We start from the raw sequence: 17,466 nt of genomic DNA on the forward strand, positions 1-17,466 counted from the left end.
AGTGGAGATAGATTGTATAGAAGATCAGAGCTTTTCTACTTTGAAGTGAACAGAAAAAACACATATAATTAAGACTTTTAAAAAAATAAGTAAGCGATAGTACCGTTGGCTGTAAATTGCGAGAGAATTTTCGATGTAGTGGATAAACTACTGAACTTGTTCAAATTAATTAGCTGTAAAAATAGAGAGTGTCTGAACGATAAGGTCAGCCAACAAAGAAATGCTTCACGAACACTCCTGTGGAGCCCTAATGTGGCCCCGAAACACGATTTGTTTGCCAATGTTGAGCATTTCCAAAAATTAGTTGAGAGTCTGGACAAAAGCTTTGAAAATCGCATATGAACACTTTTGATTAGGGATAGAACCTTGAAATGCTTTTCAACTTTGACCAACTTGATTTTGTCAGTAGGGAGCCTGGAAACTAACATCAAGCACTGTGTTAGAATATGATTGAATTATTTCGGATCCACTCAAACTTTCAGAAAGTAAGGCCCTGATTTGGAGTTTGGCAGATGAGTTACCCCATCACAAACATGATGGACATCCTGCCCTCCTTAATACAAGGGCATTATAGTCTGTGGCACTTGTAATACACGTTTGAGATGCAGTAACCTGTCCACCAAACTCTAAACTAGGCTGTATCTTTGCTACTCAAAGAACATTGGCGCAAACTGCTTATCAATTTCATGACTTAAACGCCATAATAGATCTTTGCATTAGAAGCTCCGCATTTTAAAACGATTTGCCAACTATTATATATTTTTTTTAATATCGGATGGAGAAATACATTGAAAAGCCAAGGCGATTTAAGGACACTTTTCGTTTGTGGACTGAGTGCTGTGGATTAGTGTGTTATCCAAGAGGCGAACGTGCTAAATTTATTTCAGATCTTGCCGATATGTGACAAAGAGTGTCAATTATTGATGGCTTTGTGATGGACGTATAACTATGCTAGCGCCAAGATGCTCTAGGGCATTTGCACGCTTTATAAGTTCCTAAATCAAATCATTATCGGGGTACAGTTTCTTTGGAAGCGTTTTAATCAGATTAGATAGAAACATTCCTGGAGGTGTTTCTGGATCTAATAATTATCCCAGTGCTGAGAAATCAGAGGATTTGCAGAAGTTTGATGCCACTACCAGCTGTATCTTACAGATTTACGATGATACAACGCGTACCATCACAACGCTGTATGTTGCATCGCGGTTTTGACAACACAAGTCGTTACAGCGACTTGCACTGGATTTAGGAATAGTGTGAAATACTATTCCAACTCCAGTCTACGTACAGTAGGGAAGGTGTTGGAATAGAAATTCACACTATTTCTTAGTCTAGAGCGCCCTCCAGTGCAAGTCGATGTAACGACTTGCGTTGTTAAAACCGCGATGTAACCATACCGCGTTGTAATGGTTTTGTGGTAAAGGATGTTTCCCACATCTTACAGGGGAGTGTGATCCACAGACCCACTATTAGACTTGGAGATACAAGTCCACCTTTCTCTGTACAAAGTGTGTAAACATGATTTTCATTTTTTACTGGCCAAATAATAAAGGTAAAAGACTGTAGTACATTTTTTTTAAAAAGGCTGAATAAGTGATCCCAACGCATGAGATTGGAGTGGGGGACTTTGCTTCTACTGGAAGAGGTAGGATATCTCCCAATCACACAACAAAGGGTGTGCTCTTTACAAATGAAAAAATACAGCCAAGTGATCAACACAAATGAGTGACTAGACGATTGAAACAAACAAAACGTCGGTTCCACACATTAAATAACAATCAGCCAGAAAACATCCTCTTTCAAGACAAAAAGTTAGGATTTGTCCCTTTCAAGAGGTGTCTAATTCAAAAACAGAAATCATTGGCTGCGCGGAAAACACGTGGTCAAGAAAGGTCTGGCTTTGGACCTCAGGACCTGGTCTTTTTATTTTTACTCTGAGATACAAACAATCAACAACATATCAACAAAGTAACAAATAGAAGATACAGCCATGTACCCAGGATCAGTAGAAGGCAACCTGCAAATGAATGGGCTACAAATCCCCGACGGAGCAAGGGGCGAAGTCAAAGAGGTGCCACGCCATAGACGAGACGGGGTCCACCCAGGAGGCATTACTGGTGAGTTCATTCAGTTGGGTGGAGACGTCGGAGACTCTGTAATGTGCCCCAAGAACTGGTCCACAGGTTGGGGGTTCTGGGTTGTAATCCTGGCTTCAGCACTTGACCAACAAATATGTGCATATCATTGCAGCTATAGCGGCATCCTGCAATAAACACTGCCTCTGTAAAACTCTTCGCTGTTCCTTGGTCCTGGATCCATAGTTCCATGTTTGCAGCCTTAAAGGTAATGCACTATAGCGCTCCCCACTTGGGGCAGGTTGCGTATTTTCTGTAACACCCCAAAGATGCACTTGTCAATCAACTGATCAAGAAATGTTATTCATTAAATCTATTAAATACAAAAATATGATTTCTTCCCTGATGTAAGACGTCTGCATAGTAGGACTTGGAGATAAAACGGAATACATTTGGAGATCATATCTGCAACCGTTCGCATGAACCAAAGACTTTTCGGTGAGGTATCGACGCTCATAACCAGCAGTCAAAGGGGTCCATCGGCTGCCCCGGGCACCTTGCATCAAGGGTCCTGGATGCCACATTTCAGGTTGGCTGGCACAGCAATATCTGAGGAGAGAGGAAGGAATCAAATTCATCTAAGAATTAAAAAATGAAGTAAAAAACAATACAGGATGCTTATTTAGGGTGTATTGGGGGGAGGATAAGAATGGCCAACTGGTCTTAAATAAAAATAAATTCAGTCTCCATCTCTAAAATGGTGTGACCTTCCAGGCCCTTACCTATCTGTGCCGGCTTCGGCAGGTTTAGGCCGTTCATGATTTTCACAAACTCCTCCAGAGTCTTCGTGAGTCGAGGGTTCAGCTGCTTCTCCTCCTTAACCGAGGTCACGCTCTGGCCTAAGGGAGAGAGAGAGAGAACTGTGAGACACCAGAGCACAGACCCTTCTGAAACACCTACTGGCATTTGAGAGGGTGAGGAAGGAGGTCTCGCATTATATTGTAGTGTAGAATTTATTTTGCGCTTCATACTCCTGACAAGGCAGTGGCTTGTGGCTTAAACCACTACTCAAACACGCCCCCATACCTGCTGATCATCCCTTGTCGTGGATTAGGCTCTGCAGCACCTATGGCTTCATGTGTGAGTTTGGGTGAGGGCGCTATGAGTGTCAGGTGACACACAGGCCTATGCCTCAGTTGCATGTCAACCGGCACTGTGTATTTCGGACCGATATCTGCTACAGGATCGGCCAGGAATGGCTGCTTTGGAGCACAGCCAATTATCTGAATCTCTTGTTCGCTCTGCGTTATGTTATGTTAAGTTATGTTATGTTGATTTGTATATGGAGGTGTGTGGTCCAAGGTGCTTATACGAAGAGCCAGGTCTTCAGCTTCTTGTGGAACTCAAAGAGTGAGGCGGAGGCACTGAGGTGTTGAGGGAGGTCGTTCCACGTTCTCGTTCTCCTACATCGCACCCAAGACATGGAACAGGAAATGTTCTCTCCACTACTCAGAATGTCTCCCATGCTATTTTGCTGTCCTGTTCCCCTTCGAAGGTGCATGTTCTGCGGCCTTAGAATCTGTAATACCCTACTCTCGATCGCCCCTCAATTACACCTGCCACCGAGAGTGCCCCAAGCACCTCGAAGTACAAGAAAGTAACATCTTAGGTACGGATGTATGTCGTTACAACACATGCTTTTCCACGCATGCCTTTACAACGCAGGTATTACAACGCAAGTTGTTACAACGACTTGCGTTGGGGGGCGCTGGATAGTGGAATAGTTTAATTTACTATCCCAACTCCAGTCCCCGTGGATAGTAGGGAAGGTTTTGGATAGTAAATTAAACTATTCCCTTTCCTACAGCGCCCTCCAGCGCAAGTCGTTGTAACGACTTGCGTTGTAATACCTGCGTTGTAAAGGTACTGCGTGGTAAAAGTTTCGTTGTAAAGGATGTTTCCCCTTAGGTACAAACTTCATTAACCATTATCTGAGGCAAACAACTACACATCAGACTCTGGTCTGCGGGCTGCACTGCTGGCTCCTAGTTGTGCTGCACATGCTGTGTGTCTGCTTGCATCGTCCATGGACCTATGGCGCCTGCTCTGTGTGTTAATGGATGCATGCCTTGCTGCGGACCTTAACCAACCTCGTTGGCCAAGCTTGCGGATGGCGTCACTGGGCCTCTTCTATGTGCTTGGAGCGAATGAGAAGCAGGTTCCACATTAGAAACTCCAAAATCACTGGCTCCGTCACTGGTAGCTACAATCAAGTGCAATCCTGGAACGGGTCCTTTGCTACTGGGACCAGATTTTGAAAATAAAAACCCGCATATTCAACAAACATCGAAGTAGGATCACAGTTTTGCATCGACCGAGAGGCACAAAATGACTTATTTCACCAAATAAGAAAAGTCAGACACTGAAGCACTAAGGGTAATTAAATGCAATCTTTACATACAGTGTCCTATGTGTTAACTAAACTGCTTCCTTTAGGGGCAGCTAACTAATCCTGCAATGGAGGGCAAGAGAAGCTGCTCGCCTTTGTGTTCAGTCGAACTTCCCTGATAAGAGGGACAGGTGCTAAATTCACCAAAATTTGCTGGAACAGATGGTGAAAATCCAAGTGTTAGGCAATCTGGGATGAAAGGCCAACCTATTATCTGTTTGACATGTCCTATTGAGCTTACCTGTATCTCACAGCATTACAGTCTGGTGTGTTCTGACCTGCTCAGATGCTGCTCATACTGCCGCAGCGTGTGCTCCTCGGCAACCAGCAGGCTTACACTGTGTGACTTACCACCTACATTCCAAGTCCCACAAGCACAACCACTAGTGACCAAAGGAAGCCTAGGCCTCTGGGGGAACCCAAAGGGCTACCTAGGAGGCAGAAACACAAATGTACAAACTTTCTAGATAAGCATGGGTGTCCCTCATCTCACCTGGTCACTCCAAGGAGATTACTTTGCAGAAGGACGGAGATGAGAGACCATACAGGGGTTGCGTGCTTTTGAAAAAACATATAACAGAGACGTGGTTTGCCCTACTCACCAGTGTAATCGTGCGCTGGGTACAGCAGACAGTGGTCCGGCAGGGAGAAGATTTTGCTGTGGACAGACTGATACAGAGTTTGTGGGCACCCTGCAAAGAAGAAGAGAAACCTATCAGGAACCTCTCATCAGTGACAACCTTGTGCTATCAGTGCCCCTCCTTATACCACGGGTGTCCTTTCTCTTTCCCATGACCCTCTTACATCTATGTTGCTCTTCCTTTTATTTAAGTTTGGGTAGTGCTTCATTTGCAAAAAAAAATAAGTACCAGGGCCCACTGCAGCTTGCATCACTCATTGCCCCTGTCACCAACAGAACTACTAAACATGACCATTCCAGGCCCCAAAGCTATAAGAATGGCTTATGCGACAGGTAATAGTCACTTTTAATGCTTATTGAATTCATAGACAACTGTTGTTCTGTTCATCTCTAATTTACAAAAACAGTGCCACCATGTGGCAGACTGTCATAAATGCCGGTGTTGACGATTAAGTGCTGGTACCGAGCACTGGAAACTACTGGCTCAAATTAAGCACTGAGTTTAGGGTATCTCTATGCAATGAAGATGTAGATTCCTGGCGCTCTTTGAAAGGAGAACAAAAGCTGACAGCTGCCTCAGCCTAACGTGTAAAGAGCCTTGCGGAATCTCCCTTCACCTCCCCTCTTCACCCCATCCTTGCCCTCTTTCTCCAGCCATGACAGTCTCTTCTAGGAGAGTCCCTTCTCACTCTCACATGTAACTGGCGTTGTCCCAGCTCTAGTAGCCTTGCACTGGCAGCAGCTTGTTCTTTTCAGAGATACACTCGACATGTGACACAGAACCATTCAGGCTGACTTTCTATTGACTGCAATGGAATATTTCTGTGACGCGACTCCACACTACAATAATCCAAAGTTGTAGCACCCTGAACCCACCTTGCTGGAAGTCTGTGCGCCCACAGCCCCGGATCAGCAGCGCATCCCCGGTGAAGGCCATGCTATGGTCCTGCAGCACATAGGTCAGGCAGCCGTCCGTGTGTCCAGGCGTGGAGCGCGTCTCCAGAGCCTGGAGAAGGAATGGTTGAGAAGGAACACAGGATACACTTTAATTCTAAATTTGTTTTATTTTATGTGTGTATTGAAAAGACAAGGAGGGATCTCAGACAAAGGTGGTTCGAGCTATTGGATGCACTGGTCTGATATATAACTGACTCTTCACCAGCCCTCCCATCCTCTTAAAAGCACCAGTCTCGGATCTGACGGTCTCTGGCCCAGCTCTGCAGCCTTTCACAGGAGGGTCTTGTGTTTGTTTGAATCTTCTGCAGCCCTCAGAGCCTTCCAGGGGAAAGCTCATGTATGTATATTGCAAACACTGATATAATCTTAATTTCAGGGCAAGGGCAAATACACAACCCATGTGGCCATGAAGCACTGAGCCCCCGAAACCACCCCGCTAAGGAATTCACCCCAGGAACCAATCACGGCCATAATCTGTGGGATTGACCAATAAAGTCCCTCCTACTGCCTTCAATATCACCAAGCAAAAATAAAGAATAATTTACCTTAATGTCAGCAACAGCCAGACACACCTTAAAGATGTTCTACAATCAAAAGACTATTTGGAGCTCTGGGAGTTTGTAATAAAACTTTTAGAGAATGCTTTCTCCTGTGACATTCATGTTTAAGATTCTGCCAACTAGAGGTCATACTATTTGACCAAAGGGAGTTTTTCCTCCCAAAAACTTTGTAGGGTTCCTCCTGAAAAGTCCCTATGGGTTACACAATATTTATAAACCTGACTCAACGGAGTAACATAATTGACTAACTTTAGGGTTTAAGTTTATTAAATAGTTGCTAAGGTACTTAAAACCATTGCAATTGATTTTTGGCAAATAAAAATACTTGATGAAATGTAATGTCATTTTAAAAAGTTGTTTAGACATTAAACATGTCAAATTCAAGTTTTAAAATTTGGTGTTTGAATATATAATTTAGGATGCCGTTTTGTGAGGGAAAGTGGATCGTCCATTGTCCCTACGACAATGGACGTTGTACCCCACCCGGGTGCAGCTCACCTGCTGAGTCAAGTTGACTCAGCAGGGCGGGGGGAGTTGTGTAGTGGCTCAGTCTTTTCTCAGCCTTCAGCAGAAATTTGACAAAGCAACAGTTTAGCTGAGGGTCCCCTGGGTCAAAGCAAGCCAGGACCGCCTGCCTTCTTGAACGAATTCCCCTTTGGTTGAAGGCCCTTGGCAGTAGCCATCTCCTTTAATCTCACACCGTTTTCCAAGAAGCAGGGTCCCCGGTCCCACAGAGGCGGCAGGCATCGGGGAGATTTCCACGCTACCAGGGCGCTAGATGGTCTTTTATGGGTAATAGCCCCAGCCGACATCTTAAGAACTGCAGCTTAATGCATCCAGTTGCAAATTATTTCTGAGGAGTGAAAACTTTATAGTTATTGAGTCTCATTCGCCCATGTGCTCTGTTTGATAGAGTGGCTTGTCCTCAATAACAGATTGAATTTTAGTGTCTTCCAAACCAGACGCTTAAATGCCAGGAGGCACAGAGGCATACCCCAGAATTGTGTGAGGCCTAAGAGGTTGAGGGATTCTTGCAGGTAAGCTCTTGCCGGCGACGTGTCGCGATCCTGTAGCTCTTTCCATAAGATTCAAAGAATTTGGTTCTGCTTTACGGATCCAGCACATTAAATATCCTCCGTGCCTGGCTAGCGCTTGATACATCAAACCAAATTCCAGCCTCATCTGTGCTGGTGAGGTGTAACTTGGCAGTGAGAAGATGCTTCTGTGAGGCTCATACCATTGAAGCATCTAAGGTACTGGCATCCCAGCCTCTCAGCGATTCGCTTCCATTGGAGATGGCCGGCAGAAGTCTTGCTTGCACTACTTCGAGGAGAGGCTTCAGATAAGGGCGGACAAGTTTTTTCTTCAGGTTTTTAAGTGCTAGAGCTAGAGCCAATCCTTTCCTTTTTATCACCTCTTTGAGGGCGGTGGGAGTGCCTTTCTTATGAAGGATGACCCCAAAGTATTTTATCCCTCCGTGCTTTCGAGCCTGCTGTCACCCCATACATTTGCCAGTGTTGGAGTTATCTTAATATTGTAAATCATGGTTTTTGTTTTACCAAGGTTGATCGTCAGCCGATTGGCAAAGGAGAAGGCATTCGCGTTGTCCAGCAGCCGTTGCAGCCCCACCCGGGTGCAGCTCACCAGCACCACGTCTTCAGCATAGAGAAAGCTTAATATTGCCTTGCCGCCTAATTTTGGAGCGTGGGAGTTACAGGATAGTAGTTGCTTGGTCAGGTCTGCCCTAAAAGGTTGTAGAGGGTCGTGCCAAGACGCATCCCTGTTTTAAAACACATATTTCAAGGGTTTTTATGATATGGTTTCGGAATCATTTCTTCTGAATCATTTCTAACTTTCAAACTTCTTACCTCTTTTTTTTTGCAGAGTTTTATATAGCGCGAACTAGACCCGAACCGAATCAGGTATCAGAGCGCTCTACATAGCATCAGTTACGTTACATGAGGACACACTTTCATTTTAGGCACGGGGAGATTAAGTGATTTGCCCAGAATCACAGGAAGTTTTTGGCGTCGTTACCGAGACTCGAACCCAGATTCCCCAGGTCCGATGTCGAGCGCCTTAGCCGTTAGGCCAACCCCTCTCCTTACTTTGGGGTTTCATATATCTCTTACAGAATTTCTTTTAAGGATTACTTTCATTCATGACAGAGGTACACTGACTAATTCGAAATATTATATAACCTTGGTTTCAGATGCAAAGTTAATATTTACTACCCGTATGGGAAATTACAGCTCCTGCAAGTGCTAGTTTAGTTATCTATTACTACTTGTACCCCTTCACTTGAAGGTTTCGACTCCTATAGATCTCCAAAAATCTCTTTCTACTTTCTTTAAATTCCCTTGGATCATTTACTTTTCCCTACTCTGCGATAGACATCATTAGTACCTTGCACTCAATTTCAGTTTTGTATTTACCACAAAATCACGTGTGATTGTGCATCTCTAAAATGTGATACAATCACCTATAAAATCTCATATATAAATCTTTTTGAGTTTACAATTGGACTAATGGGTTGCTATTTCTATTTGAGCCTTTTTAAAAACCCTGCGCATGCATGCCTTTATCTGGAGAAACTATTGTCTCCGGTTCGGGATGTACAAGGAATTGAAATCAAATGTTGAGATTGTTTTATTATTGGAACTGTTTTTGAAGACAAGAGGTCTATTTCAAGCTACCAGTTGTGATATATATGTTTTTCTTAAAAATCGGTATCGGTTTTGTAATAATTGTATGTATTTGCTCTCATTGTTGCATTTTTTGCAAATTTATTTGTAGAGTACACGTGGCTCCTCCAGAAGAAGGCGCTGGTCGCCGAAACGCGCGTCGAGAATTATTGTGCCACTTTTATACATGAATTACTTTTATGTTATGTTATGTTATGTTATCTTATTTGTTTTTTGTATCGCGCACAGCTGCCCCAGCAAAGGGGCGTCCTGGCGCGTTGAGAAGGTAAACACAACACAACATTTAAAAATGAGCCGGCTCGTTCAGAGAAATTAGGCAAATAAAAAAGTTTTTATTGCCCGCCTAAACTGCAGTAAATTGTCAATTGCCCGGATCTCAGCAGGGAGGGAATTCCATAACTTTGCGGCCACCACTCGAAAAGAGCGTCCGCCCATCCTACTGAGTCTAAAACGAGGAACCGTCGCCAAGTGCATACTCAAAGATCTGAAGGGTCGCAAAGGGACATACGGATTTAAAAGATTTATCAAAATTGGTGGGGCCATGCATTTAAGGATTTTATAAGCCAGGCAGAGTACTTTAAACTTAATCCTCTGACTCATAGGGAGCCAATGGAGGGAGTGCAATGTCTTAGAGGCCGAGCACCGTTTAGGCAGTCCCACCACCACTCTGGCTGCGGTGTTTTGCACTCGCTGTAAACGGGTAAGTTCTGCCTGATTGATCCCGGCTAGAAGTGCACTGGCATAATCCAGCCTGGATAGCACCGATGCCTGAACCACCAGATGTCTGGTGGAAGCGTCAAAGTACTTAAGGATTGGCCTAAGTCCTCTGATAATGCCATAACAAGAGCCTGCCACTCTCTTGGTATGGCAAGTGAAACTAAGACCCGGATCCAGCCAGACCCCCAGGTTTTTTATCTCACTTACAGGAACGGGGGTCAGCCCCAGTTCCTGAGGCCACCAGTTGTCATTCCACAGCCCTGCCTGTTTTCCCACCACCATGACCTCAGTTTTCTTAGTATTCAATTGGAGACAGTTTTGATTCATCCAATTAGCCACGGCACATATACCCTCGCGGAAGTTGAGGGCCTCCACATCAGAATCCCCACTCAATGTGACCGCCAGCTGCGTGTCACCCGCATACGAGACCATTGTCAGGCCCCAGCGTTTGACAACCGCAGCCAGTGGTCTAACGTACAGGTTAAACAAGGTGGGGCTCAGAGATGACCCTTGTGGGACCCCCAATGTCAACGGGTACAGTTTAGATTTACCTGGTGGAATAGCAACCCGGAATGATCTATCCGTAAGGAAAGACCGAAACCAGCCTAGCGCGGGCCCCCTAACTCCCGCTTCCTCGAGTCGCAGCAGGAGGATCCCATGTGAGACCGTGTCGAACGCGGCGCTCAGATCTAATAATAGGAGCGCCGCAGTTCGACCGGTATCCAACACGGAGCGCAGATGCTCAACCATAAAAAGTAGAGCAGTCTCCGTGCTGTGTTCTGCACGGAACCCATTTTGCGTGGGGTCCAAGATGTTAGTTCTGGCAAGATGGTCTGCCAGGACCGCATTCACATGGGCCTCGGCAATTTTAGTAGCCCACGGCAACAACGAGATGGGGCGGTAGTTCTCGGGTTTTAAAGGATCCAGGGTGGTCTTTTTTAGGATAGGCGTGACTATCGCCTGTTTCCACCTGATAGGCACAGTTCCTGAAACCAGCGACAGATTAATGAGGTCCAGCACAGGGGCACGACATACCAACGGCATATCCCTCAGTTGAGCAGGTTTAAGTGGATCCATGGGGGAACCTGACTTAATTTTCCTACTCAGGGAATTGAATAATTCCATAGATAGAGGAGGTAAAGTGACCAGCTCCACACCGCTATCCGTAGAGCAGATGCATGGTTCTGGACTTAGCTGATCAATAGGGAAAGTGCGATAAATTGCTTGCACTTTTTCATTAAAAAAAGAGGCCAGACTTTCACAGTGGGGGTCTGAGCGAATCTCTGCTACAGTGATCCTCTTGGCCATAAGGTCTTTTAAAACCTTGAATATCAATTTAGAGGGATTAGAGCTACTCTGAAATTCCTGTGCATAATGGGCTGCACGAGCTCTACATACCGCTCTATGATATGCTTTGGTTTTGCCCACGTAACAGATTTTAAGCGCAGGGTCGAAAGATTTTCTCCAGCGTCTTTCGGCTTGCCTGCACTCTCTCTTGAGGGATGCTAGCGTGCTGTCATACCATGGGCTATGATCTTTAGCCCGGCGGTTCGACCAGACCAGAGGGATGAGAGAATCAAGAGCCCGAGAGATCCATTCACAAAACGCGTCGTAGCCACAGTCCACATTTGTGAAAGGGCCCATCGGACCTTCCTCCAGTATTGAATAGAAATCCTCTAACTTTAATTTATGCCACTGTCGTGAAAAAATAGATTGATTCTGAGGGGTAAAAAGAGACTCTAACATAGGAATAGTCACTTTCACCAACATGTGATCCGTCCATGCCAGCTGAATAGGGCAGAGTATATTAATACCCTCTAAATTGGTAAAAAGTGGATCAAGAACATGTCCGTCTCGGTGTGTAGGGAGAGTCACCAATTGAGAAAGCTGGAGAGCTTCTAAATCAGCCAAGAAGCTCCGGATAGGTGGTAAGGATAGACAATCAAAGTGCAAGTTAAGATCTCCGAGCACGTTGAAATTTGCACATCCTAACGCCTCAGAGCTGACATAATCCGGGAGAGCGGCCCTAAAGGCAGCATCGCAGCCCGGAGGACGATAAATTAAAAGGCCAGAGAAGGTATAGTGATGGCTGAAAGATATTTTAAAACGGGTGCATTCACATCCAGAGAGCTTCACATCCTTCCATTCACAGGGGAAGCACAATTTGACCGCCATCGCGATTCCACCCCCTCTCGTACCACGGTTGAGAGTGAACACCGCGTATTCCGGAGGGAAGGCCAGATTTAATATAGACGTGTCCGCGTCCTGCAGCCAGGTCTCTGTCATAAAAATGGCATCAGGAGACTCCTTAATAAGGAGCTCACACATCTCCAAATGGTGTTATGAATAGTCAATAATTTGTGTGTTGTATTTAGTTTTTTATGCATAGTGATTAATTGATTTATTTTTGATTTTGTTATATAAATTTTATGTTTCTCTATATGTCTTTTTAATAAAATGTGAATAAATATCAAAAACTGAACCCACCGGTAGCCCCCTCTCTGTTAATAGTTTCCTTTTAATATGTATTTTTAATTATGTTTGCCTAGGTTGTTTTTTGTCAATTGTTAGCTATCCCTGACCTAGGAAACACAAATTCTATGCATTCAGGGGGTCCTTGATAATTATACGTCAGTTTATCTGGAGAAACACTTGTTGGTTAACCTTGAAACTCATTTCAACTTGGTCTCACATACAATAGAAAAAAAGAAAAAATGAAGATACAATAAAGTATTTAACAGATGTCAAGCTAAATGGAACCGATGGATCTTATTTGAACTCCTACATATCGGAACTCATATGGTATTGATGTTTTCGGCAGGAACCCTACAATATTTGTTGGAGGACACACTCAATTTGTTCAAACATCTGCACTTATAATAGGAGGGGTTGTTTGCCCAACCCTCGTATGAGTGGCCTATATTCCTCCAGACCATAATAATAAAAAAAAGCCAACAAAATCGAGATTCAAGTGGCAGGCCATGAATGTGTGGGGCCTTGAAATGAATTAAACTAAAGATCAAAATAATGTTGGAAGACTGTGCTCGAAAATAACAAGATGATGACCCTCTTTATTTGGTAATTTGCATATCCTCATAACCTGCTTTCAGCTTCAGTTTTGAGTTTAATCCATCAGTAAAGGGCTGCAAGAAAGTGATGCTGGGTTTGAAGTCTCCAATGCACAACATATGATTGTGTGAACGTGTCTCGGCCACAGAGCTAATATGTAAGCAATGTCATCCCTGGGGAAGGCACTCCCAGGTACTCACTGAGTGGGATGGAGTGAAGAGGCCGGGCAACCCCCTCCCTGAAAATACTGCTATTGAAATTCAGACTAAAAATGTGGGGTGAAGTTCACCAGTTGTTTGTTAGATGGGTTTTTTTCCTGACTAGAACGTAGATGGAAGGCTACATGAAGACCACCGGTTGGGCTATTTTGGCGAAAAGGCTCGGCCAATGTTGCCCTATTGATAATCATTGTAATCAATGCCTGGAATTGGGGATCACAGGAAGAAGCATGCAGGAAGGGTGGTAACAGATTGTGTTCACAGTGAACATCATTTATTGGCAGTGAAATACTAATTGTAGGGAATCGTGGTGAGTTCCAAGGTGCGAGCTAGGTGAGCGTTCTAGTCCTTTACTAAAACTGATATGATAGAATGTTAAGATCTGATACGCACCCTCCCATAGTCTTTGCCGTGTCTTGTTTCCTTAATTCCATGTGGAACAGGAGCAGGGCCTTTTTTAATACATCTTAGCATTAGCAAAAAACTTTTTTGCATTTTTGTCCTCTTTAGCCTCTAAATTTTAATAGCTTTTATCTGGTTTAAATCACTCTTGTTTTTAATCGGAATAAAGACTTTGGTCATATCAAAATGTTTTTGGGGGATGTACTGCAATATTTAAATAATGAACTGTTAAAATCTGATAATCAATGCTACATTGTATATGATTTTCTACTTTTTATGGCCTTTTATGACAGAAATAAAGTTTGTTGAAGTGATATTCTTTGGCATATGTTAAAGGAAGAAGGCCTTGTTATATGTGAGTAAATACTGCAGGGAAACGTGTCTTAGCTACTGACTGGTAGATAACGAACGAGTAGGAGGGGCCAATCAGAATGCAGCATTTGGTAGCGCACAGCTGTCTGATTTACAATACACTTCTTCGGATGGCGCAGCGTGCACAATATGAATACATCTCAAGTGACCATGTAAAACTGAAATCAACATAGCACGGCCATAAAACGGATTAATTCTTAGAATACCAATTAAAACACGATGTAGTGTCACATAAAAGGTAAGGAAAGCCTGATGTTCTTAGGATATAACTTACCTTACACTAGACTGAAAATGTAGTTGTTATTCCCACCAAAAACCACACGAGGGCGCACAGACACCGAGAAAGAGCTTAAAGGAGTTTCGGGTTCACTTTATCAGAATTTCTAATTGCACACCCTCTACATTCACACATCAGAGGTATACAGCACTAACTGACATTTTTGGTACAATCTCGTTGTGCCAGAACACTCAGGTGCTACTTGGGGATGTCACACATGGTATTCAATTTTAAAATAAGTAGATTTTGCACTTGGGAATTAAAAGGCTGCTCCTTTTATTCAGACCAGGCTCCATATTACTTTTAAAGACAAGCCATCCATCCATACTTCCGTTGTCACGGACACTTACGAACTTGCCGAACTTGATGACGTGGCCCTCCTGTATATGGAGGTCGGCGCGGGCCCCGCTGTCCTTTGATATGACGCTCTTGCAGCCGGGCAGCATGCGCTTCAGGACTCCGGAGCCAGTGATGTGGTCCGCGTGGCAGTGGGTGTTGGCTGCAGGGGAGAGAGGGGAGGGTGAGGAGAAGTGAACTGATGGGGAGCCTGTGACCCCTCCACCCATGGGCCTGTGGCCCCTAGGAGCCTCCCCACCCCCTCCCCAAGCGCCTGGGACTTTTGAGGAGCCCTGTGGCCTTGGCATCCCCCATGAGCTCTAGGGTGTGGGGTGGGCGTGGCTCTCACACTCTTGACAGCTAGGGGCCACAGCTGCCCCTTCGAGCCATGGATGATGTTTCTATGCGTCTACAAGTGATGTCTGAACCTTACATGTGGCATTGTGCTGAGAGATTCCTTCTCTAAAAGAGCACCGTGTTGCAACAGGAAGATTGTCACTCCCAAACTGTGTTAGCATTCTGGGACATGTAGTTGTCTGTTTATACTGAAAGAAAAAAAAGTACAGGTTCCAGAATGCAACGGAAAATACATGACTGTGTGAACCAATCACATCTGCCATGGGACATCTGGCAAGTCAAGATGAAGTCTTCCATTTCAGGCCTCAGACAGTTTTTTTCTTTGTAGATTAGGAACACATGTTCGGAACAGTGGAAAATAACTGTTTCGTCCAACATACGGATATTTTTTTTCACAACGTGTATGATACAAAGATCTCAACTTCAGTCAGTCATAAATATGTCTTTTTCATAAACCATATCCCATAAAATATACAACTATAAAAATCAACACAGAATGCAATACAACAATTCATAACTTAATATTTCATATCCATTGATAAGATGCCATTTCATTATTAAAATGCAAGCAGGTTAAGATGCAGCAGAGTTGATCTGTTTAATGCTCACAAGCCCAATTGTATCAGCCTACTGTTTCCAAGAGCCACAGACATCCCTGCCCCATTATAATGTCTCCCATATCTTCCTACTTGCTATTAAAAAACACACCTATTGCACAGATCACATCTGTTAATTGCATATGAAATAGGGAATTAGAAACTCCCAGTGGTTAGATATTCCATATTTTCCTGAGACTGGCTTTAATAATGTTCTACGCTCCCATCAAAAACAGACAGTCTCATAACATGTGCTCATTATTAGATATCATCTGCATCCCACATTCAGATAGAATCCGTTTATTTTTACCCTTTTGGCCATCTCAGCCCCCAAATACATAGGTTTGACCCCGAGTCGAAACCTTGAGAGTTCCCGCCTAATAAAAGGGCTTGCTGATGCTGACAGATAAGTGAATACCGTATTTTTCTGCCATGAGTCCCCAAAGTGTGACGTGGACTTCCTCGTAAGGACATAGCTATAATCTCTCCTTCTTGGCCCAGATCGTGCCCGCCGGACTCCTAACCAAATTTATTTATCCCATTATAGTAGGCATAGCATTTGTTTGAACTGTTTCTCAATGTGTTTTCCATTTTAAGTTAGATGTAAAATGCATACCCAAATATCTGTACATTTCCACATCTTCGTGTCCTCTCTAAGTGCCATTTAAATTCTTTCTTCTTCTGACCGAATACTAATATTTAGTTTTTCTCCATATTAATCATGAGTTTCTTGGCCTTACAGTACCTTTGAAAGGCATCTAATTTCCTCTGGAGTCCAATTTGAGCTATATCCACAATGACTAAGTTGTCTGCATATAGTATACAGCATATATGGTGCCCACTCAGTTGGGGAAAAGGAGGTGGATCCAAATAGGTTGTTTTGGGAGATCTCTTAAGTATATTGCGAACAAGGTCAGGGCCAGCACACACCTCTACCACAAACCATTCTGAATCTCAATCTTATCAGATAAAGGTCCATCCATATCTAATTCTACTGCGCCAAATTCCTCTGATGGAGTCCCTTCGGTATACTCAGCAGTACCCTACCCCCGTATCCTCCTCCGGGCATCCCAATCTTATCTACATTAGCCCATAGAATCTCACAATTCACAAAGTCGAAGGCCACCCAAAATTCCACAAAGCAGCAGTAGAGATTTGCTTACAGATCCACTGCCCTCCTCGCAATAGCCCATAAACCGTAACAGTGGTCTCCAGTCAAATGACCAGATTTAAAGCCAACATGTTCCATAGGTATCAATCTCTCTTCATCTGCCCAGTCTTTAAATCTTTTTAAGATTGGTTTACAAAAAATCTTTCTCCCCTACATCAGTCTATGAGACTTATCAATCTATAATTCTTTGGCTCGAGAATGGGGTTCTTTTTATGCATAGGTTTAAGGATTACCCCATTGCAGCTTTCTGGTACTGAGCCTGTCATAGCTATTGCTGTAAATAGTATTACCAGACTCTCACTGCACCAATCACATTAAATGCTATCATTAGAGCGGGCAGATTATCTGGCCCTGCAGCTCTCGATAGGAATAGGGTTGTCATGGTGTTCTTTTTATATTTTTGCCATTAGACGGTTCAGTAACTCTGTCTGCTACATATTCCCCTGTCCTCAACTCTGGGTAACTCTTTACACATGCTTACTCCATGTATTTCCTTCAGGCTCCTTCTGGGACCATACAATCTATGCTCGGTTGTTTTTTCCCATGCCAGAATGTACCAGTCTCC

General features: G+C 43.9%; 1 protein-coding gene across 1 annotated transcript in view; it reads right to left on the bottom strand.

Annotated features, from left to right (window-relative positions):
* Nucleotides 1-1,895: 1,895 nt before the first annotated feature.
* The window catches only part of LOC144770804 (persulfide dioxygenase ETHE1, mitochondrial-like), an 81,140-nt gene continuing 65,569 nt past the window's right edge, over nucleotides 1,896-17,466 (bottom strand). The window contains exons 3-7 of the mRNA XM_078655569.1: nucleotides 14,792-14,940; nucleotides 6,041-6,170; nucleotides 5,127-5,216; nucleotides 2,858-2,974; nucleotides 1,896-2,684 (exon numbers count right to left, since the gene is read on the bottom strand). Coding sequence (XP_078511695.1) covers nucleotides 2,638-2,684; nucleotides 2,858-2,974; nucleotides 5,127-5,216; nucleotides 6,041-6,170; nucleotides 14,792-14,940 — 533 coding nt within the window. The 3' untranslated portion in view covers nucleotides 1,896-2,637. The remainder of the gene's footprint in view (nucleotides 2,685-2,857; nucleotides 2,975-5,126; nucleotides 5,217-6,040; nucleotides 6,171-14,791; nucleotides 14,941-17,466) is intronic.

Source organism: Lissotriton helveticus, chromosome 7, assembly GCF_964261635.1.
Source record: "Lissotriton helveticus chromosome 7, aLisHel1.1, whole genome shotgun sequence".
NCBI classification, from domain to species: domain Eukaryota; kingdom Metazoa; phylum Chordata; class Amphibia; order Caudata; family Salamandridae; genus Lissotriton; species Lissotriton helveticus.